General features: G+C 56.4%; 2 protein-coding genes across 2 annotated transcripts in view; one reads left to right on the forward strand and one right to left on the reverse strand.

Annotated features, from left to right (window-relative positions):
- Positions 1-27821, reverse strand: part of cdca3 (cell division cycle associated 3) — a 79743-nt gene that overhangs the window by 24865 nt on the left and 27057 nt on the right. The gene's annotated exons all lie outside the window — the stretch shown is intronic.
- LOC147091227 (ubiquitin carboxyl-terminal hydrolase 5-like) lies at positions 1184-27821 on the forward strand. The gene is made up of 8 exons (XM_085976689.1): positions 1184-1331; positions 14046-14171; positions 15919-15985; positions 17581-17714; positions 19057-19202; positions 19701-19885; positions 23219-23313; positions 27607-27821. The coding sequence occupies exons 1-8, from the start codon at positions 1224-1226 to the stop codon at positions 27802-27804; spliced, it is 1059 nt and encodes a 352-aa protein (XP_085832815.1). The 5' UTR covers positions 1184-1223; the 3' UTR covers positions 27805-27821.

The following is a 27821-nucleotide window of genomic DNA, read 5'->3' on the forward strand; positions in this document are numbered from 1 at the left end:
TCATCCTCCGGCATTTCCGCTACCTCCAAAGTGATCCCACCACCAAACGTATCTTCCCCTCCCCTCCCCTTTCAGCATTCCGCAGGGACCGCTCTCTCCGAGACACCCTAGTCCACTCCTCTATCACCCCAAACAGCCCTTCCTCTTCGCCTGGCACCTTCCCGTGCAAGCGGAGGAGATGTAACACCTGCCCCTATACCTCCCCCCTCCCCACTGTCCAGGGCCCCAAACACCCCTTCCAGGTGAAACAGCGATTTACTTGTACTTCTCGCAATCTAGTATACTGTATTCGCTGCTCACGATGCGGTCTCCTCTACATTGGGGAGACCAAACGCAGATTGGGTGACCGCTTTGCGGAACACCTCCGTTCAGTCCGTAAGGGTGACCCCGAGCTTCCGGTCGCCTGTCATTTCAATTCACCGCTCCATTCCCACTCGGACCTCACCGTCCTCGGCCTCTTGTACTGTTCCACGGAAGCTCAACGTAAACTCGAGGAACAGCACCTCATCTTCCGATTAGGCACTCTGCAGCCTTCCGGTCTCAATATTGAGTTCAACAATTTCAGATCATAACCTCGGCCCCTATTTCATTTTCACTTATATTTTTCCACTCCTTTCCTTCCCCCCCCCCTTTCCTTTTGTTTCTCTCTCACACCTGGCAGCTATCTTTTGCCCTGCCAATACACTTTACACCCAATCTCAGCCTATTACCATCTCGTCTAGCTTCTAATCTCTTTTACTTCTTTTGGTTCTTTTATTCTTTTGTCCGATCGCAGCCCTGCCTTCGATCTAGTTCCTTTTCTCTCCAGTTTTGAAGAAGGGTCAAACCCGAAACGTCAACTCAAATTTCTCTCCACGGATGTTGCCTGACTTGCTGAGTTTTTCCAGCATTTTCTGTTGTTACTCCAACTCACAATGGGCGGGGAACGCACCGCTGATTGGTGGAACGGGACGTCACTCCAACTCACAATGGGCGGGGAACGCACCGCTGATTGGTGGAGCGGGACGTCACTCCAACTCACAATGGGCGGGGAACGCACAGCTGATTGGTGGAGCGGGACGTCGCTCCAGCTCACAATGGGGGCGGGGAACGCACCGCTGATTGGTGGAGCGGGACGTCGCTCCAGCTCACAATGGGGGCGGGGACCGCACCGCTGATTGGTGGAGCCTTGCTGACTCCTCCTCTTCCAGCGCTGCTTCTTTTTTTCCTCTCGCTGGTTCATCATGGCGGAGTTCAGCGACCTGCTGCTATCGGTGCTGTCTAGCATTCGGGTGCCCCGCAGCGGCGACCGCGTCCACAAGGACGAGTGCGCTTTTTCTTTCGACAGCCCGGTGAGTGCGGGGCTTGTGCGAGCGACAGACGGAGGGCGACGTTAAACGGCCATTGATTGCGGCCTGGGCTGGCGAGAGAGGGCCCGATTGGGATGCGGTTGGGCGAGGCGCCCGCTGGGACTTGTAGTCTTTGACCCCAGTTGGCCGCGTTGACCGTCATGGTGGGACGGGCGGCCGCGGACTACAGCTCCCGGCGGACAACGCGGGAGCTCCCCCCTTTTCTAAAATGGCCGCTGGCCGCGCGGTGCCCGCTGGGGGTTGTAGTTTCCTCGCCCTGAGCAGGCGCTGGCTGGGCGTTGGGAGTGGGGCCTGCGGGAACTACATCTCCCAGCGGGCAGCGCGCCCTGCTGCTGCTGCTGCATAGCCTGGTTTGCTGAGTTTACTGCAGAATCACTGCTGGGCCTGGCTGGGGCAAATGAAGGCAAGGGAAGTGCAGCAATCGCAGCAGGTTTATAAATGTGTTAATGTTCACCTGTTTAGTGGTCTGCACATCCCAGGCTCTTCCCTCTGTGCGTCTGAGATGGAAAGCATGAAAACAACAGCAACATCTTGTATTTGGACTCTTTCTTTCCTCCCCATAGGGACACACCCCAGGCAGGGGAGAGTCTCTGTCTGGTCAGCCAGTGGGCACCAACGCTGGAGACTTGAGCACAGCAATCCAGGCTGACACCCCAGGGCGGGCAGTGCTGAGGGAGCGCCGCACTGCTGGAGGGGTCTCCTTTCGGATGAGACGCCAGACAGACTAGATGCAGGAATGACGGATGAGGAGAGATTGGGTCGATTGGGCTTGTACTCACTGGAGTTTAGAAGAATGAGAGGGAATCTCTTTGGATAGAGAACTGGTTGGCAGACAGAAAGCAAAGAGTTGGAATAAACGGGTCTTTTTCCGAGTGGCAGGCAGTGACTAGTGGGGTACCGCAGGGATCGGTCCTTGGACCCCAGCTATTGACAATATATATTAATGATCTGGACGAGGGAACTAGATGTAATATCTCCAAGTTTGCAGACGACACAAAGCTGGGTGGGTGTGTGTGCTGTGAGGAGGATGCTGAGAAACTCCAGGATGATTTGGACAGGTTGGGTGATTGGGCAGATGCATGACAGATGTAATATAATGTGGATAAATGCAAGGTTATCCAATTTGGTGGCAAAAACAGGAAGGCAGATTATTATCTGAACGGCAATAGATTGGGAGAAGGGGAAGTGCAACGAGACCTGGGTGTCCTTGTGCACCAGTCGCTGAAGGTAAGCATGCAGGTGCAGCAAGCGGTTAAGAAGGCAAATGGTATGTTGGCCTTCGTAGCGAGAGGATTCGGGTACAAGAACAAGGATGTCTTGCTGCAGTTGTACAGGGCCTTGGTGAGACCACACCTTGAGTATTGTGTGCAGTTTTGGTCGCCTTATCTGAGGAAGGATGTTCTTGCCATGGAGAGAATGCAGCGAAGATTCACCAGACTGATACCTGGGATGGCAGGAATGACGTATGAGGAGAGATTGGGTCGATTGGCCTTATAGTCGCTGGAGTTTAGAAGAATGAGAGGGGCTTTCATTGAAACTTATAAAATTCTAACAGGAGTAGACAGACTAGATACAGGAAGGATGTTCCTGATGGTCGGGGAGTCCAGAACCAGGGGTCAGTCTAAAGATAAGGGGTCGGCCATTTAGGACAGAGATGAGGAGGACTTTCTTTACCCAGAGAGTGGTGAACCTGTGGAATTCTCTACCACAGAAGGCAGTGGAGACCAATTCATTAAATATGTTCAAGAAGGAGTTGGATATATTTATTAAGGCTAAAGAGATATGGAGAGAAGGCAGGGACAGGGTACTGAATTTGGATGATCAGCTAAGATCTCATTGAATGGCGGAGCAGGCTCGAGGGGCCGAATGGGCTACTCCTGCTCCTATCTTCTATGTTAAACCGAGAACCCTGCCTGCCCCTTCGTGGGTGGATGTAAAAGATCCCATTTTCAAAGAACAGGGGGAGCTCACCCAGGATTCCTGGCCAATGTTTATTCCTCAATTAACATCGCCCCCCCCCCCACAGATTATCTGGTCATTATCTCATTGTGACGACACTTCAAAAGTACTTAATTTGGCTATAAAGCGCTTTGAGACATCCAGTGGTCGTGAAAGGATTTACATAAATGCAAGTCTTTATTCTTTTGATATGGAAACGCACCTGCTCCGACCCAGGGAAACGCCCCACACAGGGGAGAGTCTGTCTGATATGGAGACACAATCTCCCCCACACACAGGGACACAGCACACCTACCGAACCCCACACACGGGAGAGTCTGTCTGATATGGAGACACAATCTCCCCCACACACAGGGACACAGCACACCTACCGAACCCCACACGGGGGAGAGTCTGTCTGATATGGAGACACAATCTCCCCCACACACAGGGACACAGCACACCTACCGAACCCCACACGGGGGAGAGTCTGTCTGATATGGAGACACAATCTCCCCACACACAGGGACACAGCACACCTACCGAACCCCACACGGGGGAGAGTCTGTCTGATATGGAGACACAATCTCCCCACACACAGGGACACAGCACACCTACCGAACCCCACACAGGGGAGAGTCTGTCTGATATGGAGACACAATCTCCCCCACACACAGGGACACAGCACACCTACCGAACCCCACACAGGGGAGAGTCTGTGATATGGAGACACAATCTCCCCACACACAGGGACACAGCACACCTACCGAACCCCACACAGGGGAGAGTCTGTCTGATATGGAGACACAATCTCTCTCACACACAGGGACACAGCACACCTACCGAACCCCACACAGGGGAGAGTCTGTCTGATATGGAGACACAATCTCCCCACACACAGGGACACAGCACACCTACCGAACCTCACACGGGAGAGTCTGTCTGATATGGAGACACAATCTCCCCCACACACAGGGACACAGCACACCTACCGAACCCCACACAGGGGAGAGTCTGTCTGATATGGAGACACAATCTCCCCCACACACAGGGACACAGCACACCTACCGAACCCCACACGGGGGAGAGTCTGTCTGATATGGAGACACAATCTCCCCACACACAGGGACACAGCACACCTACCGAACCCCACACAGGGGAGAGTCTGTCTGATATGGAGACACAATCTCCCCCACACACAGGGACACAGCACACCTACCGAACCCCACACGGGGGAGTCTGTCTGATATGGAGACACAATCTCCCCACACACAGGGACACAGCACACCTACCGAACCCCACACAGGGGAGAGTCTGTCTGATATGGAGACACAATCTCGGCCCACACACAGGGACACAGCACACCTACCGAACCCCACACAGGGGAGAGTCTGTCTGATATGGAGACACAATCTCCCCCACACACAGGGACACAGCACACCTACCGAACCCCACACAGGGGAGAGCCTGTCTGATATGGAGACACAATCTCCCCACACACAGGGACACAGCACACCTACCGAACCCCACACAGGGGAGAGTCTGTCTGATATGGAGACACAATCTCCCCACACACAGGGACACAGCACACCTACCGAACCCCACACAGGGGAGAGTCTGTCTGATATGGAGACACAATCTCCCCACACACAGGGACACAGCACACCTACCGAACCCCACACTGGAGAGTCTGTCTGATATGGGGGTTACCATTGATCAGAAACTGAACTGGACCAGCCATATAAATACTGTGGCTACAAGAGCAGGCCAGAGGCTGGGAATTCTGTGGCGAGTGTCTCACCTCCTGACTCCTCAAAGCCTTTCCACCATCTACAAGGCACAAGTCAGGAGTGTGATGGAATACTCTCCACTTGCCTGGGTGAGTGCAGCTCCAACAACACTCAAGCAGCTCGACACCATTCAGGATAAAGCAGCCCGCTTGATTGGCACTCCATCCAGCACCTTCAACATTCACTCCCTCCACCACCGTCGCACTGTGGCTGCAGTGTGTACCATCTACAAGATGCACTGCAGCAACTCGCCAAAGCTCCTTCAACAGCACCTTCCAAACCCACAACCTCTACCACTTAGAAGGACAAGGGCAGCAGACGCATGGGAACATCACCACCTACAAGTTCCCCTCCAAGCCACACACCATCCTGACTTGGACCTGTATCGCCGTTCCTTCACTGTCGCTGGGCCAAAATCCTGGAACTCCCTTCCTAACAGCATTGTGGGTGTACCTACACCATATGGACTGCAGCGGTTCAAGGCGGCGGCTCACCACCATCTTCTCAAGGGCAATTAGGGATGGGCACTAAATGTAGGCCTAGCCAACCAGCGACGCCCACATCCCATCAATGAATAAAAAAAGACACAATCTCGCTCCACACACAGGGACACAGCACACCTACCGAACCCCACACGGGGGAGTCTGTCTGATATGGACACAATCTCGCCCCACACACAGGGACACAGCACACCTACCGAACCCCACACGGGGGAGAGTCTGTCTGATATGGACACAATCTCTCCCCACCCACACACAGGGACACAGCACACCTACCGAACCCCACACAGGGGAGAGTCTGTCTGATATGGAGACACAATCTCTCCCCACCCACAGGGACACAGCACACCTACCGAACCCCACACAGGGGAGAGTCTGTCTGATATGGACACAACCTCTCCCCACCCACAGGGACACAGCACACCTACCGAACCCCACACTGGAGAGTCTGTCTGATGAGACACAATCTCGCCCCACACACAGGGACACAGCACACCTACCGAACCCCACACGGGGGAGTCTGTCTGATATGGACACAATCTCTCCCCACCCACAGGGACACAGCACACCTACCGAACCCCCACACAGGGGAGAGTCTGTCTGATATGGAGACACAATCTCGGCCCACACACAGGAACACCGCACACCTACCGAACCCCACACGGGAGAGTCTGTCTGATATGGAGACACAATCTCGGCCCACACACAGGGACACAGCACACCTACCGAACCCCACACAGGGGAGAGTCTGTCTGATATGGAGACACAATCTCGGCCCACACACAGGGACACAGCACACCTACCGAACCCCACACAGGGGAGAGTCTGTCTGATATGGAGACACAATCTCCCCGCCCCCCCCCCCCCGAACACAGGGACACAGCACACCTACCGAACCCCACATAGGCGAGAGTCTGTCTGATATGAAGACGCAATCTCCCCGCCCCCCCCCCCCCCCCCACACAGGGACACAGCACACCTACCGAACCCCACACGGGAGAGTCTGTCTGATATGGAGACACAATCTCGCCCCACACACAGGGACACAGCACACCTACCGAACCCCACACAAGGGAGAGTCTGTCTGATATGGAGACCCAATCTCTCTCACACACAGGGACACCGCACACCTACCGAACCCCACACAGGGGAGAGCCTGTCTGATATGGAGACACAATCTCGGCCCACACAGGGACACAGCACACCTACCGAACCCCACACGGGAGAGGGAGTGTGAGAGAGGGAGTTTTTTGCACTTTATTTATTTTCACTTCACTTCAGGACAGGCAGGCAGTCAGTGAGATACTGAAAATGTCTTTGTGGACAGTCTGACCGTGCAGATTATTAGAAATATAAAGAGTAAATGCTGGAAATACTCAGCAGATCAGGCAGCATCTGTAGAGAGAGAGAGGGGGAGGAACAGAGTTAACCTTTCAGCTGGGTAACCTTTCATCAGAACCATGACAGAATCTGATGCAAGATCATCGGCATGACACGTTAACTCTGTGTGTGTGTGTGTGTGTGTGTGTGTGTGTGTGTCTCTCTCTCTCGCTCTCTCTCTCTCGCGCTCTCTCTCTCGCGCTCTCTCTCTCTCTCTCTCGCTCTCCACAGATGCTGTTAGACCTGTTGAGTGTTTCCAGCATTTTCTCTCTTGAATGCAGCATCCATCCTTCTGTCCGTCCGCAGTATTTTGCTTTTGATGCAGAAATAGAAAGCCTGTCGGTGTAGGCCGCAAAATCTTACTGTGCTTTCCTTTCCTGTCGTGTCTGCAAAAAAGAAGTCAAGAACTGTAAAAGATGGCCATTTCACCTGGAACTGCCTGGTGTGGGCTAGCGGACATGACAGGCGGCTGTGGGATCTTGCTGTGCTCTTATTTTCAAAGACAAGACTTTTGTCAAAAGACAAAGTCTTATATATCTTTATTTTCTTCAGAAAGGAAGGGATTTTTTTTCTCAACTGGGTTTTATTCGGGAGTGTTTGTGGCGTCCATCAGGGCAAAAGCTGGTGTGGGATATTGCTGTGCCTTAAATGTCAAGTCTGGAAAAAAGACAAAATAAGCAACTTTTAAAACCTGCTGATGTCACTCACTGGGGACTGCCTTGCGCACGGTCTGGCAACAGAGGTTGCTGTGGGATCTTCCTGTGCCTTTCTTGTCAAATCTGCAAAAAAGGAAAAAGTCACGAAATTTTAAAAAATGGCCATTTGACTCAGGACTGCCGAATGGATTGTCTAACATCTGATGGGCTACTGTGGGATCCTGCTGTGCTCTAATTTTCAAATCAAATCCAATCCAAGACAAGACAAGACTTTTGTCAAAAGGCAAAGTATATATAGATACTATATTATATTATAATTTCTTTTTTTCACAATCAGAAATAAATGGGACTTTTTTCTCAACTGAATCCTTTCTGGCATCTTTCAGAGTAAAAGTTGCTGTGTGTGGGGATCTTGCCATGCTTTTTTATTTCATTCCATGCCTCTTCACTCAAATCAAATCAACACGGGCAGACTCGCTCCCGCCCTCGCTCGCGCCCTCTCCCGAGTTGAGTTGAGCGGTGAATCGAGCTGGCTCTCTCTCGCTCTGTGTCCTCACTCTACGAGGTGATTGTCCGATCGTTGTTGTTGGCGCGCGCGGGCTCTGGGAGTCTGGCCCCACCCCCACCCCACCCCACCCCAACACACACTGACCACAATTAAAGGGAAACTCCCCGGGCAGCTCCACCATAGGCTCAGTGTACTCTTTTGATCAGTATGTTAACAAATTTGACTAAATTAACTAAAATTCTAAATGAAACTTAACAAATCAAATTAAAATTTGGTTGTCCGGGTTGATAACGCACTCCAGTCCCCGCAGCGCCCACCGGTCGCGGAAGTACTCGAGCGTGTCGGCGGACACCGCGTGCTCCATCTCCAGGGCTACCTGGGCGCGAACATGCCCGCGGAAGAGAGGCAGGCAATCGGGCTGAACAACCCCCTCGACCGCCCGCTGCCTGGACCAATTGATGGCTTTCTTAGCCAGGCCCAGGAGCAGACCCACGAGGAGGTCCACAGGCTCAGTGTAAAGAGAGACAGAGTGTGTGTGTGTCAGAGAGAGAGGTAGAGCTCGCCTCTGTCTGCAGGGGTCCCAGTGAGGGAGAGGGGTAGAGCTCACCTCTGTCTGTAGGGTCACAGTGAGGGAGAGAGGTAGAGCTCGCCTCTGTCTGCAGGGGTCCCAGTGAGTGAGAGAGGTAGAGCTCACCTCTGTCTGCAGGGGTCCCAATGAGGGAGAGAGGTAGAGCTCGCCTCTGTCTGCAGGGGTCCCAGTGAGGGAGAGAGGTAGAGCTCACCTCTGTCTGCAGGGGTCCCAATGAGGGAGAGAGGTAGAGCTCGCCTCTGTCTGCAGGGGTCCCAGTGAGGGAGAGAGGTAGAGCTCACCTCTGTCTGCAGGGGTCCCAATGAGGGAGAGGGGTAGAGCTCACCTCTGTAGGGTCCCAGTGAGGGAGAGAGGTAGAGCTCACCTCTGTCTGTAGGGTCACAGTGAGGGAGAGTGGTAGAGCTCACCTCTGTCTGTAGGGGTCCCAGTGAGTGAGAGAGGTAGAGCTCATCTCTGTCTGCAGGGGTCCCAATGAGGGAGAGAGGTAGAGCTCGCCTCTGTCTGCAGGGGTCCCAGTGAGGGAGAGAGGTAGAGCTCACCTCTGTCTGCAGGGGTCCCAATGAGGGAGAGGGGTAGAGCTCACCTCTGTAGGGTCCCAGTGAGGGAGAGAGGTAGAGCTCACCTCTGTCTGTAGGGTCACAGTGAGGGAGAGTGGTAGAGCTCACCTCTGTCTGTAGGGGTCCCAGTGAGGGAGAGAGGTAGAGCTCACCTCTGTCTGCAGGGTCCCAGTGAGGGAGAGGGGTAGAGCTCACCTCTGTAGGGTCCCAGTGAGGGAGAGAGGTAGAGCACACCTCTGCTTGTAGGGGTCACAGTGAGGGAGAGAGGTAGAGCTCACCTCTGTCTGCAGGGGTCATAGTGAGGGAGAGAGGTAGAGCTCATCAGGGGAGAGTCTGTCTGATATGGAGACACACGCTCGCCCCACACAGGGACACAGCACACCTACCGAACCCCACACTGGGGAGAGTCTGTCTGATATGGAGACACAATCTCTCCCCACACACGGACACACCCCACGCAGGCAGAGTCTGTCTGATCGTGTCAGCCGTGGCTCAGTCAGAACCACGCTCGCCTGAGTCAGGTGGTTTAAGTCCCACTCCGGAGACTTGATCAGAAAAATCCAGGCTGTCACTCCAACCCTGTACTGAGAGAGTGCTGCACTGTCAGAGGTGCCGTCTTTCGGATGAGACATTAAACCGAGGCCCGGCCTGCCCTCTTCCCACACATGGACACACCCCACACTGGGAGAGTGTGTCTGAGATGGAGACGCACACTCCCCACACAGGGAGAGTCAGTGTGTCGTGGGGGACTCACTCTCTCAGGGTGCCACACCCCTTTCCCTTCACCAAACCCCAGTGGTTGGTTTCGAGACGCACAACTGCGTGCAGGATCTGTGGGTGTTGAAGATAAGCAGATTAGACGCTACACGGGGAGCTCTGGCCTGCGGGGCCGGTTAGGATCCCCTGCCCGTTTGGGGCTGTGTGGAGCCAAGTGGGCAGCTTGCCGCCACCCCCCCCCACAGGTTCCATCGATGAGCTGGCTGCCCAATCAGTCGCCCAGGGTATCCTGCGGCATTGATGGACCACTCTGCCCGTGGCCTCGGGATGACTTGACCTGAATGTTGGTCGTCCGATTAGATAATATCGGGGCCAGCCTTTGCTCCCGAAAGACCTTATCTTACCTCCTCCCTCCCCCAGATGTTCAACACCTCGGCACTGGTACAATTGGCCGAATGATTTGGACAGGTTGGGTGATTGGGCAGGTGCATGGCAAAGGCAGTATAATGTGGATAAGGCCCGTACTCTGGAATTCACTCCCTCTCCCTCCTAAAAATCCATCTCTTTAACCAGGGGGCATAGATTCTTCAAGGTAAGGGGCAGGAGGCTGAGAGGGGATTTGAGGAAAACCTTTTCACCCAGAGGGTGGTTGGAATCTGGAACTCACTGCCTGAAAGGGTGGTCGAGGCAGGAACCCTCAACATTCAAGAAGCATTTAGATGAGCACTTGAAACGCCATAGCATACAAGGCTACGGACCTAGTGCTGGGAAATGGGATTAGATTAGACAGGGCCTGATGGCTGGCGTGGACACGATGGGCCGAAGGGCCTCTTTCTGTGCTGTATAACTCTATGACTCTACCTTTTAAACGTTTAATCACCCTTCCTAATATTGCCTTTAGCTTGGCCTCAATTTTGTACAGGTAACCTGTAGGGAGGGGAGATTGAGAGGGGCGGTCGGGGAGAGGGGGGGGACAGTGAGCCGGCGGGGGGTCACTGATGTCGAGGGAGGTCACCGAGGGTCGAGGGGGGTCACTGGGCGGGGCGTCACTGAGGGTCGAGGGGGGTCACTGGGCGGGGCGTCACTGAGGGTCGAGGGGGGTCACAGGGTCGAGCGGGGTCACTGGTCGAGGGGGGTCACTGGGCGGGGGGGTCGAGGGGGTTTACTGGTCGAGGGGGGGTCACTGAGGGTCGAGGGGGGCCACTGATGTCGAGGGAGGTCACCGAGGGTCGAGGGGGGTCACTGGGCGGGGGTCACAGGGTCGAGCGGGGTCACTGGTCGAGGGGGGTCACTGGGCGGGTGGGTCACTGGGGGTCGAGGGGGTTTACTGGTCGAGGGGGGGGTCACTGAGGGTCGAGGGGGGCCACTGATGTCGAGGGAGGTCACTGGGCGGGGCGTCACTGAGGGTCGAGGGGGGTCACTGGGCGGGGGTCACAGGGTCGAGCGGGGTCACTGGTCGAGGGGGGTCACTGGGCAGGGGGGTCACTGGGGGTCGAGGGGGGGGTCACCGAGGGTCGAGGGGGGCCACTGATGTCGAGGGAGGTCACCGAGGGTCGAGTGGGGTCACTGGGCGGGGCGTCACTGAGGGTCGAGGGGGGTCACTGGGCGGGGGTCACAGGGTCGAGCGGGGTCACTGGTCGAGGGGGGTCACTGGGCGGGGGGGTCACTGGGGGTCGAGGGGGGTCACTGAGGGTCGAGGGGGGTCACTGGGTGGGGGGGTCGCGGGGGTCACTGAGGGTCGAGGGGGGTCACTGAGGGTCGAGGGGGTTCTCTGGGCGGGGGTTGAAGACACTGAGCGGGGACTGGGGGGGATGCTGTGGGGGTGGGGGCGCACTGACTTATAGTGAGGAAATAGAAGTAATTAATAGCAGTAAAGAAATAGTACTGGAGAAATGAATGGGACTGAAGACTGACAAATCCCCTGCACCTGATGGCTGACATCCTTGGGGTCTAAACGAGGTGGGCTGCAGAGATAGTGCATGCATTGGTTGTCACCTTCCAAAATTCCCTGACTTCAGGAACGGTCCCATGGGATTGGAAGGTTGCAAACTAAGCCCCATTCTTCAGGAAAGGAGGAGTGGTGGTGGAGCGGATGTGAGGGACTGGGGTGGGGGCGGATGCGAGGGACTGGGATGGGGGCGGATGTGAGGGACTGGGATGGGGGCGGATGTGAGGGACTGGAATGGGGGCGGATGTGAGGGACTGGGGTGGGGGCGGATGTGAGGGACTGGGGTGGGGGCGGATGTGAGGGACTGGGATGGGGGCGGATGTGAGGGACTGGGGTGGGGGCGGATGTGAGGGACTGGGATGGGGGCGGATGTGAGGGACTGGGGTGGGGGTGGATGTGAGGGACTGGGGTGGGGGCGGATGTGAGGGACTGGGGTGGGGGCGGATGTGAGGGACTGGGATGGGGGCGGATGTGAGGGACTGGGATGGGGGCGGATGTGAGGGACTGGGGTGGGGGCGGATGTGAGGGACTGGGGTGGGGTACAGATGTGTGGTTGGGTACTGGGGGGTGTCTCTCTGTCTGGGATTCTGATAAGAACATAAGAACATAAGAAATAGGAGCAGGAGTAGGCCAATCGGCCCATCGAGCCTGCTCCGCCATTCAATAAGATCATGGCTGATCTGATCCTAACCGCCAATCCACTATGACAGGACTATCTCCTGAATCTAACAGCATTAGACACACGAAAACAGGAGCAGGATCAGGCTACACGGCCCCTGGGCCCGCTCCGCTACCCACAGGGCCATGACCTATCCGAACCTAGACTCATGTCCAAATTCCTGCCTGCTCCCCGTAACCCTTAATTCCCTTTTCTACTAGGAAACTGTCTATTTCTGTTTTAAATTTATGTAATGATGTAGCTTCGACAGCTTTTTGGGGCAGCATATTCCATGGACCTACCACCCTCTGAGTGAAGTAGTTCCTCCTCATCTCAGTTTTGAAAGAGCAGCCCCTTATTCTAAGACTATGCCCCCTAGTTCTAGTTTCACCCATCTGGAACATCCACCCGATCCAACCCCTTCATAATCTTATATGTTTCAATAAGATCGCCTCTCATTCTTCTGAACTCCAATGAGTAGAGTCCCAATCTACTCAACCTCTCCTCATATGTCCATCCCCTCATCCCCGGGATTAATCGAGTGAACCTTCTTTGTACTGACTCGAGAGCAAGTATGTCCTTTCTTAAGTATGGACACCAAAACTGTATGCAGTATTCCAGGTGCGGTCTCACCAATACCTTGTACAACTGAAGCAATACCTCCCTATTTTTATATTCTATCCCCCTAGCAATGAAAGCCAACATTCCATTGGCCTTCTTAATCACTTGCTGCACCTGCATACTAACCTTTTGAGTTTCGTGCACCAGGACCCCCAGATCCCTTTGTACTTCAGTACTTTCAAGTTTCTTGCCATTAAGATAATAACTTGCTCTACGATTTTTCCTGCCAAAGTGCATAACCTCACACTTTCCAGTATTGTATTCCATCTGCCAAATCTCTGCCCACTTACTTGGCCTGTCTATGTCCCCTTGCAGGTTTTTTATGTCCTCCTCACTCACTACTTTCCCTCCCATCTTAGTATCATCTGCAAACTTTGACGTGTTACACTCGGTCCCCTCCTCCAAATCGTTAATATAGATTGTAAAGAGTTGGGGACCCAGCACTGACCCCTGCGGAACACCACTGGTTACTGATTGCCAGTCTGAGAATGAACCATTTATCCCAACTCTCTGCCTTCTGTTAGATAGCCAATCCTCTATCCATGCCAGAATATTACCCCCAATCCCGTGATTTTTTATCTTAAGCAATAATCTTTTGTGTGGCACCTTGTCAAATGCCTTTTGGAAGTCTAAATACACTACGTCCACTGGTTCCCCTTTATCCACCCTATATGTTACTTCCTCAAAGAACTCCAGCAAATTTGTCAAACATGACTTCCCCTTCATAAAACCATGCTGACTTTGTCTTATTAAATGCGGGGGAACTGAGCCTCCCAGCCCCCAGGGTCGGGCCTCGTCTCAGACTGACGCGCTGCCTCTCTCCACATGCTCCAGGAGTCCGAGGGCGGCCTGTACATCTGCATGAACACCTTCCTGGGATTCGGCAAGCAGTTCGTGCAGAAACACTACCAGAAAACGGGACAGCGCGCATACCTGCACCTGAGGAGGACACGCCGGCCGGTGAGTGGGCCAGGGTTAACCGCGCACCTGCCATTGGCAGACGCTCCCCGACCGGTCTCCATTGGCAGACGCTCCCCGACTGGTCTCCATTGGCAGACGCTCCCCGACCGGTCTCCATTGGCAGACGCTCCCCGACCGGTCTCCATTGACGGACGCTCCCCGACCGGTCTCCATTGGCAGACGCTCCCCGACCGGTCTCCATTGGCGGACGCTCCCCGACCGGTCTCCATTGGCAGACGCTCCCCGACCGGTCTCCATTGGCGGACGCTCCCCGACCGGTCTCCATTGACGGACGCTCCCCGACCGGTCTCCATTGGCGGACGCTCCCCGACCGGTCTCCATTGGCAGACGCTCCCCGACCGGTCTCCATTGGCGGACGCTCCCCGACCGGTCTCCATTGGCGGACGCTCCCCGACCGGTCTCCATTGGCGGACGCTCCCCGACCGGTCTCCATTGGCGGACGCTCCCCGACCGGTCTCCATTGGCGGACGCTCCCCGACCGGTCTCCATTGGCGGACGCTCCCCGACCGGTCTCCATTGGCGGACGCTCCCCGACCGGTCTCCATTGGCGGACGCTCCCCGACCGGTCTCCATTGGCGGACGCTCCCCGACCGGTCTCCATTGGCGGACGCTCCCCGACCGGTCTCCATTGACGGACGCTCCCCGACCGGTCTCCATTGGCGGACGCTCCCCGACCGGTCTCCATTGGCGGACGCTCCCCGACCGGTCTCCATTGGCTGTCGCTCCCCGACCGGTCTCCATTGGCGGACGCTCCCCGACCGGTCTCCATTGGCGGACGCTCCCCGACCGGTCTCCATTGGCGGACGCTCCCCGACCGGTCTCCATTGGCAGACGCTCCCCGACCGGTCTCCATTGGCGGTCGCTCCCCGACCGGTCTCCATTGGCGGACGCTCCCCGACCGTTCTCCATTGACGGACGCTCCCCGACCGGTCTCCATTGGCGGACGCTCCCCGACCAGTCTCCTTTGACGGACGCTCCCCGACCGGTCTCCATTGGCGGACGCTCCCCGACCGGTCTCCATTGGCAGACGCTCCCCGACCGGTCTCCATTGGCAGACGCTCCCCGACCGGTCTCCATTGACGGACGCTCCCCGACCGGTCTCCATTGACGGACGCTCCCCGACCGGTCTCCATTGACGGACGCTCCCCGACCGGTCTCCATTGACGGACGCTCCCCGACCGGTCTCCATTGGCAGTCGCTCCCCGACCGGTCTCCATTGACGGACGCTCCCCGACCGGTCTCCATTGACGGACGCTCCCCGACCGGTCTCCATGGGCGGACGCTGCCCGACCGGTCTCCATTGACGGACGCTCCCCGACCGGTCTCCATTGACGGACACTCCCCGACCGGTCTCCATTGACGGACGCTCCCCGACCGGTCTCCATTGACGGACGCTCCCCGACCGGTCTCCATTGACGGACGCTCCCCGACCGGTCTCCATTGACGGACGCTCCCCGACCGGTCTCCATTGACGGACGCTCCCCGACCGGTCTCCATTGACGGACGCTCCCCGACCGGTCTCCATTGACGGACGCTCCCCGACCGGTCTCCATTGACGGACGCTCCCCGACCGGTCTCCATTTCTCCTCCATTTACAGACGTGAATCGGAAGATACCCCCCCGCACCCCCAGCCTGGTTCCCTCTTTACCCCCCCACCCCTCCTCCCCTCTTGGTCTGGCTGCCAGCTCAGTGCTGGTTTGATATCCGCCTCTTCCTGTGTTTCAGAAAGTGGACGATGGCAGCAGCGGTGCAGGGGACCCACCAAAGAAGAAGCCCACTCGACTCGCCATCGGTAAGGACGGGGTGGGGGGGGTGGGGACAATGAGAAATCCTCAGCTGCAGCGATTTCGGAGTGGAGATGGGGCAGCGCGTATCTCCCCGGGGAGAGGGCGACGGAGAAACAACCTCTGCAAGGCTGAGTCTGAGCGGGAGGGAGCGGTCCTCGGCAGGGTGGATCAAGCGAGCGGGGAGTGACGGTGTGGAGGGGGAGAGAGCAACAGGGGATGGGAAGAGGAGGAAGCACCGAGGGAAGAGAAGAGGGAATCATAGAAACATAGAAGATAGGAGCAGGAGTCGGCCATTCGGCCCCTCGAGCCTGCTCCGCCATTGAATGTGATCATGGCTGATCATCCAAATTCAGTACCCTGTCCCTGCTTTCTCCCCATATCACTTGATCCCTTTAGCCTTAAGAAATATATCCTACTCCTTCACAGAATCACAGAAATCACAGAAACCCCACAGTGCAGATAGAGGCCATTTTGGCCCATCGAGCCTGCACCGACACATATCCCACCCGATCCCCGTAACCCCTACACCAACACATATCCCACCCTATCCCCGTAACCCCACGTATTTAATCCCCTTAACACTAAGGGTCAATTTATCATAGCCAATCAACCTAACCCGCACATCTTTGGACTGTGGGAGGAAACCGGAGCACCCGGAGGAAACCCACGCAAACACAGGGAGAATGTGCAAACTCCACACAGACAGTCGCCCGAGGCCGGATTCGAACCTGGGTCCCTGGCGCTGTGAGGCAACAGTGCTAACCTTCTTCAATATATTTAATGAATTGGCCTCTACTGCCTTCTGTGGTAGAGAATTCCACAGGTTCACCACTCTCTGGGTGAAGAAATTCTTCCTCACCTCTGACCTAAATGGCTTACCCCTTATCCTTAGACTGTGACCCCTGGTTCTGGACTCCCCGACCATCAGGGACAGCCTTCCTGCATCTAGTCTGTCCAGTCCTGTCAGAATTTTATAAGTTTCAATGAGATCCCCTCTCATTCTTCTAAACTCCAGCGAGTATAAGCCCAATCGACCCAATCTCTCCTCATACGTCATTCCTGCCATCCCAGGTATCAGCCTGGTGAATCTTCGCTGAACTCCTTCCATGGCAAGAACATCCTTCCTCAGATAAGGCGACCAAAACTGCACACAATACTCAAGGTGTGGTCTCACCAAGGCCCTGTACAACTGCAGCAAGACATCCTTGCTCCTGTACTCGAATCCTCTTGCAATGAAGGCCAACATACCAATTGCCTTCCTAACTGCTTGCTGCACCTGCATGCTTATCTTAAGTGACTGGTGTACAAGGACACTCAGCTCCCTTTTGTACATCAGCATTTCCCAATCTATCACCATTTAAATAATACTCTGCCTTTCTGTTTTTCCTATTGAAGTGGATAAAACGTGACGGAGAGGATGGGAGGGAGGGAGAGAGAAAGCGGGGGTGGGAGAGAGAGAGGAGAGAGCAGAGAGCGCCAGAGGTGGGGAGGAAGGGAGGAGGAAGGGGCAGATGGGATGGGGAGGCAGCTTTTACCTTTCATTATAAAATGCTGGCTGGGGGCTGAGTGTGTGCTTCATCCCCTTGCTGTGCCTGTCCAGGTGTGGAAGGGGGGTTCGACGTCGATGTTGAGAAGTTCGAGTACGATGAGGAGTTGAAGGTTGTGATCTTACCGGAGAACGCCGTCATTCCCAGAGACGCGCTCGGCCTGATGCCGGCTGCTGTACGGGACAGAGTACGTATACCTTCAAACTGCACCCGAATCACACTCGGCGGTGACAGTATATCTCCACTTCATACCCAGTGTCAGCATTGAGCACCCCCTGGACAGGTACAATACAGAGCTCCCTGTGCATTACCCTGACAGTGTACCTCCACTTCATACCCAGTGGCAGCATCGAGCACTCCCAGGGCAGGTACAATACAGAGCTCCCTGTGCATTACCCTGACAGTGTACCTCCACTTCATACCCAGTGGCAGCATCGTATACCTTCAAACTGCACCCGAATCACACTCGGCGGTGACAGTGTACCTCCACTTCATACCCAGTGTCAGCATTGAGCACCCCCTGGACAGGTACAATACAGAGCTCCCTGTGCATTACCCTGACAGTGTACCCCCACTTCATACCCAGTGTCAGCATCGTATACCTTCAAACTGCACCCGAATCACACTCGGCGGTGACAGTGTACCTCCACTTCATACCCAGTGTCAGCATCGAGCACTCCCGGGACAGGTACAATACAGAGCTCCCTCGACATTACCCTGACAGTGTACCCCCACTTCATACCCAGTGTCAGCATCGAGCACTCCCACGGCAGGTACAATACAGAGCTCCCTCTACATTACCCTGACGGTGTACCCCCACTTTATACCCAGTGTCAGCATTGAGCGCTCCCGGGCTGGTACAATACAGAGCTCTCTCTACATTACCCTGACAATGCACCCCCACTTCATAAGCAGCGGCAGCAGCGAGCTCTCCTCGACAGTGCAGCGCTCTCTCAGTACTGCCCCTCCGATGGTGCGGCGCTTCCTCAGTACTACCCCTCCGACAGTGCAGCGCTTCCTCAGTACTGCCCCTCAGTGCGGAGCACCCTCAGTACTGTCCCTCCGACAGTGCGGCGCTCCCTCAGTACTGCCCCTCCGACAGTGCAGCGCTCCCTCAGTACTGCCCCTCCGACAGTGCAGCACTCCCTCAGTACTGCGGCGCTCGCTCAGTACTGCCCCTCCGTCAGTGCGGCGCTCCCTTATTCCTGCCCCTCCGACAGTGCAGCGCTCCCTCAGTACTGCCCCTTCGACAGTGCGACACTCCCTCAGTACTGCCCCTCCGACAGTGTGGCACTCCCTCAGTACTGTCCCTCCGACAGTGCGGCGCTCCCTCAGTACTGCACCTCCGACAGTACGCCGCTCCCTCAGTACTGCACCTCCGACAGTGCAGCACTCCCTCAGTACTGCCCCTCCGACAGTGCAGCTTAAGAGGTCTAGCGTCTCGAACGGTCGGCCTTGCTCGCGATGCTGTGGGTTCCCCTGTTGTCACTGTCTGTTCCCCCTCCAGTAACCCGTGTCTGTGATTGCAGGTGACTGCGTCGATCGATGCCATGTTAGCAGCTGACTCCGCCTCCAAGAAGCAGGAGATTCAGGCCTGGGATGGGGAAGTCCGCCAGGTGTCCAAACACGCCCTGGGGTTGAAGCAGATGGGCAACAATGTCCGCATCCCACCCTGGTGAGTGTGGAAGGAAGAATGGGAGAGGGAGGGGACTCTGTCGCTCGCCCGCGCCTCCGGCCCGTTCGCCCGCTCCTCCGGCCCCCTCGCCCGCTCCTCCGGCCCCTCGCCCGCTCCTCCGGCCCGTCCCCCGCTCCTCCGGCCCCCTCGCCCGCTCCTCCGGCCCCCTCGCCCGCTCCTCCGGCCCCCTCGCCCGCTCCTCCGGCCCCCTCGTCCGCTCCTCCGGCCCCCTCGTCCGCTCCTCCGGCCCCTCGCCCGCTCCTCCGGCCCGTCCCCCACTCGCCCGCATCTCCGGCCCGCTCCTCCGGCCCCCTCGCCCGCTCCTCCGGCCCCCTCGCCCGCTCCTCCGGCCCCCTCGCCCGCTCCTCCGGCCCCCTCGCCCGCTCCTCCGGCCCGTCCCCCACTCGCCCGCATCTCCGGCCCGCTCCTCCGGCCCCCTCGCCCGCTCCTCCGGCCTGGCTGCTCTCTCTGAACTGTCTCTCTCTTGCTCTGTCTCAGTGGGTGGAAGTGTTCCCGTTGTGACATGAAGGAGAATCTCTGGCTGAACTTGACTGACGGCTCCATCCTGTGCGGGCGGCGGTACTTCGATCGCAGCGGCGGCAACAACCACGCGCTGGAGCACTACAAGCAGTGCGGCTACCCGCTGGCAGTGAAGCTGGGCACCATTACCCCGGACGGAGCCGGTGAGTACCCCTTGTAGGACAGTGCCCTCGAATGCAGTGCGGAGGCTGCCCGAACGGCTCGATAGCTGAACGGTGTGCCTTTACGGGCAATGGAAAAGAGGAAACGCCCCCTAGCCGACTCGTTAACCCCCCCCCCTTGCCTTGCCAATGCCTCGAGGTTTGAAACCGCCCTGACCTTGGCCCCGTCGCGTGCCCCAACTGGCCTTTTCCTGTTCCTGAGGTGGTGCAGCCAAGAGCGGCACCCTGCCACTGGACTCCATGTACATCCCCCACACCCCCTCCCTGGGCCACCGGCGCACTGTGGCTGCAGTGTGTTCGGTCTACATGATGCAATTGCACCAGCTCCCAAGATAACTTTGCCGTTTCTTCATCACTGGGCTAGTGAGAGCGTGTTAAGAACATAAGAAAAAGGAGCAGGATTCGGCCCTTCGAGCCTGCTCCGCCATTCAATGAGATCATGGCTGATCTTCTGCCTCAACTCCATTCACCGGCCCTAGCGCCATATCCCTCGATGCCCTTACTAGTCAGAAATCTATCGACTTCTGTCTTGAATATACCCAATGATTGAGCCTCCACAGCCCTCTGGGGTAGAGAATTCCAAAGATTCACCACCCTCTCTGTGAAGAAATTTCTTCTCATCTCAGTCCTGAATGGCCGACCCTTTATCCTGAGGCTGTGGCCCCTGGTTCTAGACTCCCCAGTCAAGGGAAACATTCTCCCAGCATCCACCCTATCAAGCCCTGTAATAATGTTGTATGCTTCAATGAGATCCCCTCTCATTCTTCTGAATTCAAGAGAATACAGGCCTAGTTTACTCAATCTCTTCTGATACGACAGTCCCACCATCCCAGGATTCAATCTCGAGTACCTTCGTTGCACTCCCTCTATGGCAAGTATATCTTTCCTTGGGTAAGGAGACCCAAATTGTACACAGTACTCCAGGTGTGGTCTCACCAAGGCCCTATATAATTGGAGTAAGACCTCTTTACTCCTGCACTCAAATCCTCTTTTAATGAAGGCCAGCATACCATTTGCCTTCCTAATGGCTTGCTGCACCTGCACATTCACTTTCAGTGACTCATGTACAGGGACACCCAGGTCCCTTTGAGCATCTGCATTCTCCAATCTTTCAGCATTTAGGAAATACTCTGCCTTTCTGTTTTTTCTACCAAAGTGGATAACTTCACATTTATCCACATTATATTCCATCTGCCATGTTCTCGCCCACTCACTGAGCCTGTCGAGATCCCCTTGAAGCCTCTTCACAACTGACACTGACACCTAGCTTTGTGTCAGCAAATTTGGAAATGTTACATTTAGTCCCCTCATCCAAATCATTGATATAGATGGTGAATAGCTGCGGCCCAAGCTCCGATCCTTGCGGTACCCCACTAGTCACAGCCTGCCATCCTGAAAAAGACCTGTTTATCCCGACTCTTTGTTTTCTGCCTGTTATCCAATTCTCAATCCATGCTAGTATATTACCTCCAATTCCATGTGTCCTAATTTTGTTCACCAACCTCTTGTGTGGGACCTTATCGAAGGCCTTCTGAAAATCCAAATACACCACATCTACTGGTTCCCCTTTGTCTACTCCACTAGTTACATCCTCAAAGAACTCCAATAGGTTTGTCAAACAGGATTTCCCTTTCATAAATCCATGTTGACTCTGCCCAATCGTACTATTAGTTTCTAAGTGCCCAGTTACTACATCCTTTATAATAGATCCCAGCATTTTCCCAACTACTGATGTGAGGCTAACAGGTCTGTAGTTCCCAGTTTTCTCTCTCCCTCCTTTCTTAAATAGCGGGCTTACATTTGCTATCTTCCAATCTGCAGGAACCGTTCCAGAATCTATAGAACTTTGGAAGATGACAAGCAATGCGTCCACTATCCCAATCGCCACCTCTTTCAAAACCCTAGGATGTAGGTCATCCGGTCCTTGGGATTCATCGACTTTTAGTCCCATTAATTTTGCTAGCACTGATTTTTTACTAATTTCTTTAGGTTCCTCATTCTCGTCACACCCTTGGTTTTCTCGTATTTCTGGGAGGTTTTTTGTGTCTTCCTCCGTGAAGACAGAAACAAAGTATTTATTTAATTTCTCTGCCATTTCCTCATTCCCCATTATAAATTCTCCCGTCTCTGACTGTAAAGGACCTACATTTACCTTCGGCAGTCTTTTCCTTTTCACATACCTATAGAAACTTTTACAATCCGTTTTTATATTTTTTGCTAGTTTGTGCTCATATTCCCATTTTCCCTTTCTTCATCAATTTCTTGGTCCCCCTTTGCTGATTTCTAAAAAGATCCAATCCTCAGGCTGACCGCTTTTTTTCTGGCAACTTTATAAGCTTCCTCCTTTGACTTGATACTAGCTTTAATTTATTTCCTTTTGGGTTTTTATGCCCTAGTGGAATATATGTTTGTTGCAAATTATGCATTATTTCCTTGAATGTTAGCCATTGTATGTCCACCTTCATACCTTTTTAGTGTAGTCTCCCAATCTACCATGGCCAACTTGTCCTCAGACACTTGTAGTTTCCTCTGTTTAGAGTGAAGACCTTAGTTTCAGATTGGACGACATCACTCTCAAACTTAATGTAAAATTCAATCATATTATGGTCACTTGTCCCTAAAGGCCCCTTTACCACAAAGTGGGTAAGGGCCTTCAGGTGGGCCTTCAGGTAGACCTCAGGCTCTCTCCCCCCCCCCCCGGCCCCCACCCCGGCCTTCCTCTCCGCCCCCCCCCCCCCCCCCCCACGGCCTCCTCTCTCTCTTTCTTCTCCCCCCCCCTCTCCCCCCCCCCCCCCCCTCCGGCCTGTCTCTCCCCCCTTCCTCTTCCCCTCCCCCTCGGCCTGTCCCTGTCGTCTCCCCCCCCCCCCCCCGGCCTTCCTCTCCCCCCCCCTCCTCGGCCTTCCTCCCCCCCCCCCCCGGCCTTTCTCTCTCTCTCTCTCTTTCCCCCCCCCCTCGGCCTTCCTTCCCCCCCCCCCCTCGGCCTTTCTCTCTCTCTCTCTCTCTCTTTCCCCCTCCCCCCCCCCCCCTCGGCCTTCCTCCCCCCACCCCCCCCCCCCCCCCCGGCCTGTCCCTGTCCCGCTCCCCCCCCCCCCCCTCCAGCCTTCCTCTGGCCTGCCTCTCTTTCCCCCCCCCCCCCGCTCCCTCGGCCTCGCTGCTCCCTCGGCCTCCCCCCTCGGCCTCCCTCCCTCCCCCCCCCAGCCTCCCGCGCCTCTACCTCTCTCCCTCCTCCCCCCCGCCCCGCCCCCTCGGCCTCCCTCCGTCCCCCTCCCTCCCTCCCCCCCACTTGCTGACCTTCCTCTGTCCTTGCTTCGACAGATGTATATTCATATGACGAGGATGACATGGTGTTGGACCCGAACCTGGCTGAGCACCTCTCTCACTTTGGAATCGACATGATGAAGATGCAGAAGGTGGGTGTTTGTTCTACCACCGCCACAGGAAACGGTGGCCTCATCCTGTCCTCAAACCAAACCCAGCAGAGGGAGGGAGAGACTCGATGTGTCGGTTTTATTGCAAAGGGCTGGAGTATAAGAGTAAGGAAGTCTCGCTACAACTGCTAAGGGCCTTGGTGAGACCACACCTGGAGTACTGTGCACAGTTTTGGTCTCCTTATCTGAGGAAGGATATACTTGCCTTGGAGGCAGTGCAACGACGGTTTCACTAGATTGATTCCTGGGATGAGAGGGCTGTCCTGTGAGGAGAGATTGTGTAGAATGGGCCGATACTCTATGGAGTTTAGAAGAATGAGAGGCGATCTCATTGAAACGTACAAGATTCTGAAGGGGATTGACAGAAACATAGAAGATCGGAGCAGGAGTAGGCCATTCGGCCCCTCGAGCCTGCTCCGCCATTTAATGAGATCATGGCTGATCATCCAAACTCAGTACCCTGTCCCTGCCTTCTCCCCATATCCCTTGATCCCTTTAGCCTTAAGAAATATATCCAACTCCTTCTTGAATATATTTAATGAATTGGCCTCCACCGCCTTCTGTGGTAGAGAATTCCACAGGTTCACCACTCTCTGGTGAAGAAATTCCTCCTCATCTCTGTCCTAAATGGCTTACCCCTTATCCTTAGACTGTGACCCCTGGTTCTGGACTCCCCGACCATCGGGAACATCCTTCCTGCATCTAGCCTGTCTAGTCCTGTTAGAATTTTATAAGTTTCAATGAGATCCCCTCTCATTCTTCTAAACTCCAGCGAGTATAAGCCCAATCGACCCAATCTCTCCTCATACGTCATTCCTGCCATCCCAGGTATCAGCCTGGTGAATCTTCGCTGAACTCCTTCCATAGCAAGAACATCCTTCCTCAGATAAGGCGACCAAAACTGCACACACTATGCTGAGAGGTTGTTTCCCCTAGTTGGAGAGTCCAGAACTAGGGGGCAGAGTGTCAGGATAACGGGTAGGACATTTAAGACTGAGAGGGGAATTTCTTCACTCGGAGGGTTGGGAATCTTTGGAATTCTCTTCCCCAGAGGGCTGTAGAGGCTGAATCGTTGAGTATATCGGCTGAGGTAGATTGATTTTTGAACTCTAGGGGAATCAAGTGATCTGAGGATAGGGCAGGAAAGTGGAGTTGTGTTCAAAGATCAGCCATGATCTTATTCAACAGGCTCGAGGGGCCACATGGCCGACTCCTGCTCCTATTTCTTACACTGTATTGGGAGAGAAGCTCAATATATCGGGTGTTCAGATCAGTCGATATTGAAAAGAATTTATATAGCGCCTTTCATGACCAACGGAGGTCTCAAAGCACTTCACAGCCCATGAAGCTCTTTTTGAAGTGTCGTCACTGTTGTAATGTAGGAAAACGCGGCAGCCAATTAGCGCACAGCAAGTTCCCAGAAACCGCAACGTGATAATCTGTTTTAATGATGCTGAGTGAGGGATAAATAGTGGCCAGGACGACAGGGAGAACGCCCCTGCTCCTCTTCAAAATAGTGCCCATGGGTTCTTTTACGTCCACCTGAGAGAGCAGACGGTGCCTCGGTTTAACGTCTCATCCGAAAGACAGCCCCTCCGACATTGCAGCACTCCCTCAGTACTGCCCCTCCGACAGTGCGGCGCTCCCTCAGTACTGCCCCTCCGACAGTGCGGCGCTCCCTCAGTACTGCCCCTCCGACAGTGCAGCGCTCCCCTCAGTACTGCCCCTCCGACATTGCAGCACTCCCTCAGTACTGCCCCTCCGACAGTGCGGCGCTCCCTCAGTACTGCCCCTCCGACAGTGCGGCGCTCCCTCAGTACTGCCCCTCCGACAGTGCAGCGCTCCCTCAGTACTGCCCCTCCGACATTGCAGCACTCCCTCAGTACTGCCCCTCCGACAGTGCGGCGCTCCCTCAGTACTGCCCCTCCGACAGTGCGGCGCTCCCTCAGTACTGCCCCTCCGACAGTGCAGCGCTCCCTCAGTACTGCCCCTCCGACATTGCAGCACTCCCTCAGTACTGCCCCTCCGACAGTGCGGCGCTCCCTCAGTACTGCCCCTCCGACAGTGCAGCGCTACCTCAGTACTGCCCCTCCGACAGTGCAGCGCTCCCTCAGTACTGCCCCTCCGACAGTGCGGCGCTCCCTCAGTACTGCCCCTCCGACAGTGCGGCGCTCCCTCAGTACTGCCCCTCCGACAGTGCAGCGCTCCCTCAGTACTGCCCCTCCGACAGTGCGGCGCTCCCTCAGTACTGCCCCTCCGACAGTGCAGCGCTCCCTCAGTACTGCCCCTCCGACAGTGCGGCGCTCCCTCAGTACTGCCCCTCCGACAGTGCAGCACTCCCTCAGTACTGCCCCTCCCCACAGTGCGGCGCTCCCTCAGTACTGCCCCTCCGACAGTGCAGCGCTCCCCTCAGTACTGCCCCTCCGACAGTGCGGCGCTCCCTCAGTACTGCCCCTCCGACAGTGCGGCGCTCCCTCAGTACTGCCCCTCCGACAGTGCGGCGCTCCCTCAGTACTTGCTCCTCCGACAGTGCGGCGCTCCCTCAGTACTGCCCCTCCCGACAGTGCGGCGCTCCCTCAATACTGCCCCTCCGACAGTGCGGCGCTCCCTCAGTACTGCCCCTCCGACAGTGCGGCGCTCCCTCAGTACTGCTCCTCCGACAGTGCGGCGCTCCCTCAGTTACTGCCCCTCCGACAGTGCGGCGCTCCCCTCAATACTGCCCCTCCGACAGTGCGGCGCTCCCTCAGTACTGCCCCTCCGACAGTGCGGCGCTCCCTCAGTACTGCCCCTCCGACAGTGCGGCGCTCCCCTCAGTACTGCCCCCTCCGACAGTGCGGCGCTCCCTCAGTACTGCCCCTCCGACAGTGCGGCACTCCCTCAGTACTGCCCCTCCGACAGTGCGGCGCTCCCTCGGTACTGCCCCCTCCGACAGTGCGGCGCTCCCTCAGTACTGCCCCTCTGAGAGTGCGGCGCTCCCTCAGTACTGCCCCTCTGAGAGTGCGGCGCTCCCTCAGTATCTCGCCCCTCTGAGAGTGCCAGCGCTCCCTCGTACTGCCCCTCCGACAGTGCAGCACTCCCTCGGTACTGCCCCTCCGACAGTGCAGCGCTCCCTCAGTACTGCCCCCTCCGACAGTGCGGCGCTCCCTCAGTACTGCCCCTCCGACAGTGCGGCGCTCCCTCAGTACTGCCCCTCCGACGGGGCGGCGCTCCCTCAGTACTGCCCCTCTGACAGTGCAGCGCACCCTCAGTACTGCCCCTCCGACAGTGCGGCGCTCCCTCAGTACTGCCCCTCCGACAGTGCGGCGCTCCCTCAGTACTGCCCCTCCGACGGGGCGGCGCTCCCTCAGTACTGCCCCTCCGACGGGGCGGCGCTCCCTCAGTACTGCCCCTCTGACGGGGCGGCCTCAGTACCCGCCCCTCCGACAGTGCGGCGCTCCCTCAGTACTGCCCCTCCGACGGGGCGGCACCTCCCTCAGTACTGCCCCCTCCGACAGTGCAGCGCTCCCTCAGTACTGCCCCTCCGACGGGGCGGCGCTACCCTCAGTAACTGCCCCTCTGACAGTGCGGCGCTCCCCTCAGTACTGCCCCTCCGACAGTGCAGCGCTCCCTCAGTACTGCCCCTCTGACAGTGCAGCGCACCCTCAGTACTGCCCCTCCGACAGTGCGGCGCTCCCTCAGTACTGCCCCTCCGACAGTGCAGCGCTCCCTCAGTACTGCCCCTCCGACAGTGCAGCGCTCCCTCAGTACTGCCCCCCTCCGACAGTGCGGCGCTCCCTCAGTACTGCCCCTCCGACAGTGCAGCGCTCCCTCAGTACTGCCCCTCCGACAGTGCGGCGCTCCCTCAGTACTGCCCCTCCGACAGTGCAGCTCTCCCTCAGTGCTGCCCCCTCCGACAGTGCAGCGCTCCCTCAGTACTGCCCCTCTGACAGTGCAGCACTCCCTCAGTACTGCCCCTCCGACAGAGCAGCGCTCCCTCAGTACGGCCCCCTCCGACGGGGCGGCGCTCCCTCAGTACTGCCCCTCCGACGGGGCGGCACCTCCCTCAGTACTGCACTGGAGTGTCGGACTAGATTTCTTTTTGTGCTCGAACCTCCTGACTCGGAGGCGAGTGTGCTGCTAACTGAGCCACGGCTGCCGCTCGATGTATTGAGTGTTTAAATCAGCCGATGTTGTTGGGAGAGAGACTCGATGTTTCGGTCCAGAGATGGGTTGCTTACTGACCGCTCCCTCTCTTCTTCTCCCCTTCTCTCTTCTCCTTCTCTCTCTCCTGCGCAGACCGATAAGACCATGACCGAGCTGGAGATCGACATGACCCAGCGGATCGGGGAGTGGGAGACCATCCAGGAGTCCGGCGTCCAGCTCAAGCCCCTCTACGGACCCGAGTACACCGGCATGCAGAACCTGGGCAACAGCTGCTACCTGAACTCAGCCATGCAGGTGCTGTTCAGCATTCCCGACTTCCAGAACAAGTAAGTGGCTTTCCGGCTCCG

This window comes from Somniosus microcephalus, unplaced genomic scaffold (genome assembly GCF_052327205.1).
Source record: "Somniosus microcephalus isolate GS21.2 unplaced genomic scaffold, FLI_Smic_1.0 unresolved_chr3, whole genome shotgun sequence".
Lineage (NCBI taxonomy): Eukaryota > Metazoa > Chordata > Chondrichthyes > Squaliformes > Somniosidae > Somniosus > Somniosus microcephalus.

Coding starts and splice junctions, on each gene's coding strand:
- LOC147091227 (XM_085976689.1), top strand. CDS start 1,224: ATGGCGGAGTTCAGCGACCTGCTGCTATCGGTGCTGTCTAGCATTCGG. Junction 14,172..15,918: donor TGAGGAGGACACGCCGGCCG/GTGAGTGGGCCA, acceptor CCTGTGTTTCAG/AAAGTGGACGATGGCAGCAG. Junction 17,715..19,056: donor CGGCTGCTGTACGGGACAGA/GTACGTATACCT, acceptor CTGTGATTGCAG/GTGACTGCGTCGATCGATGC.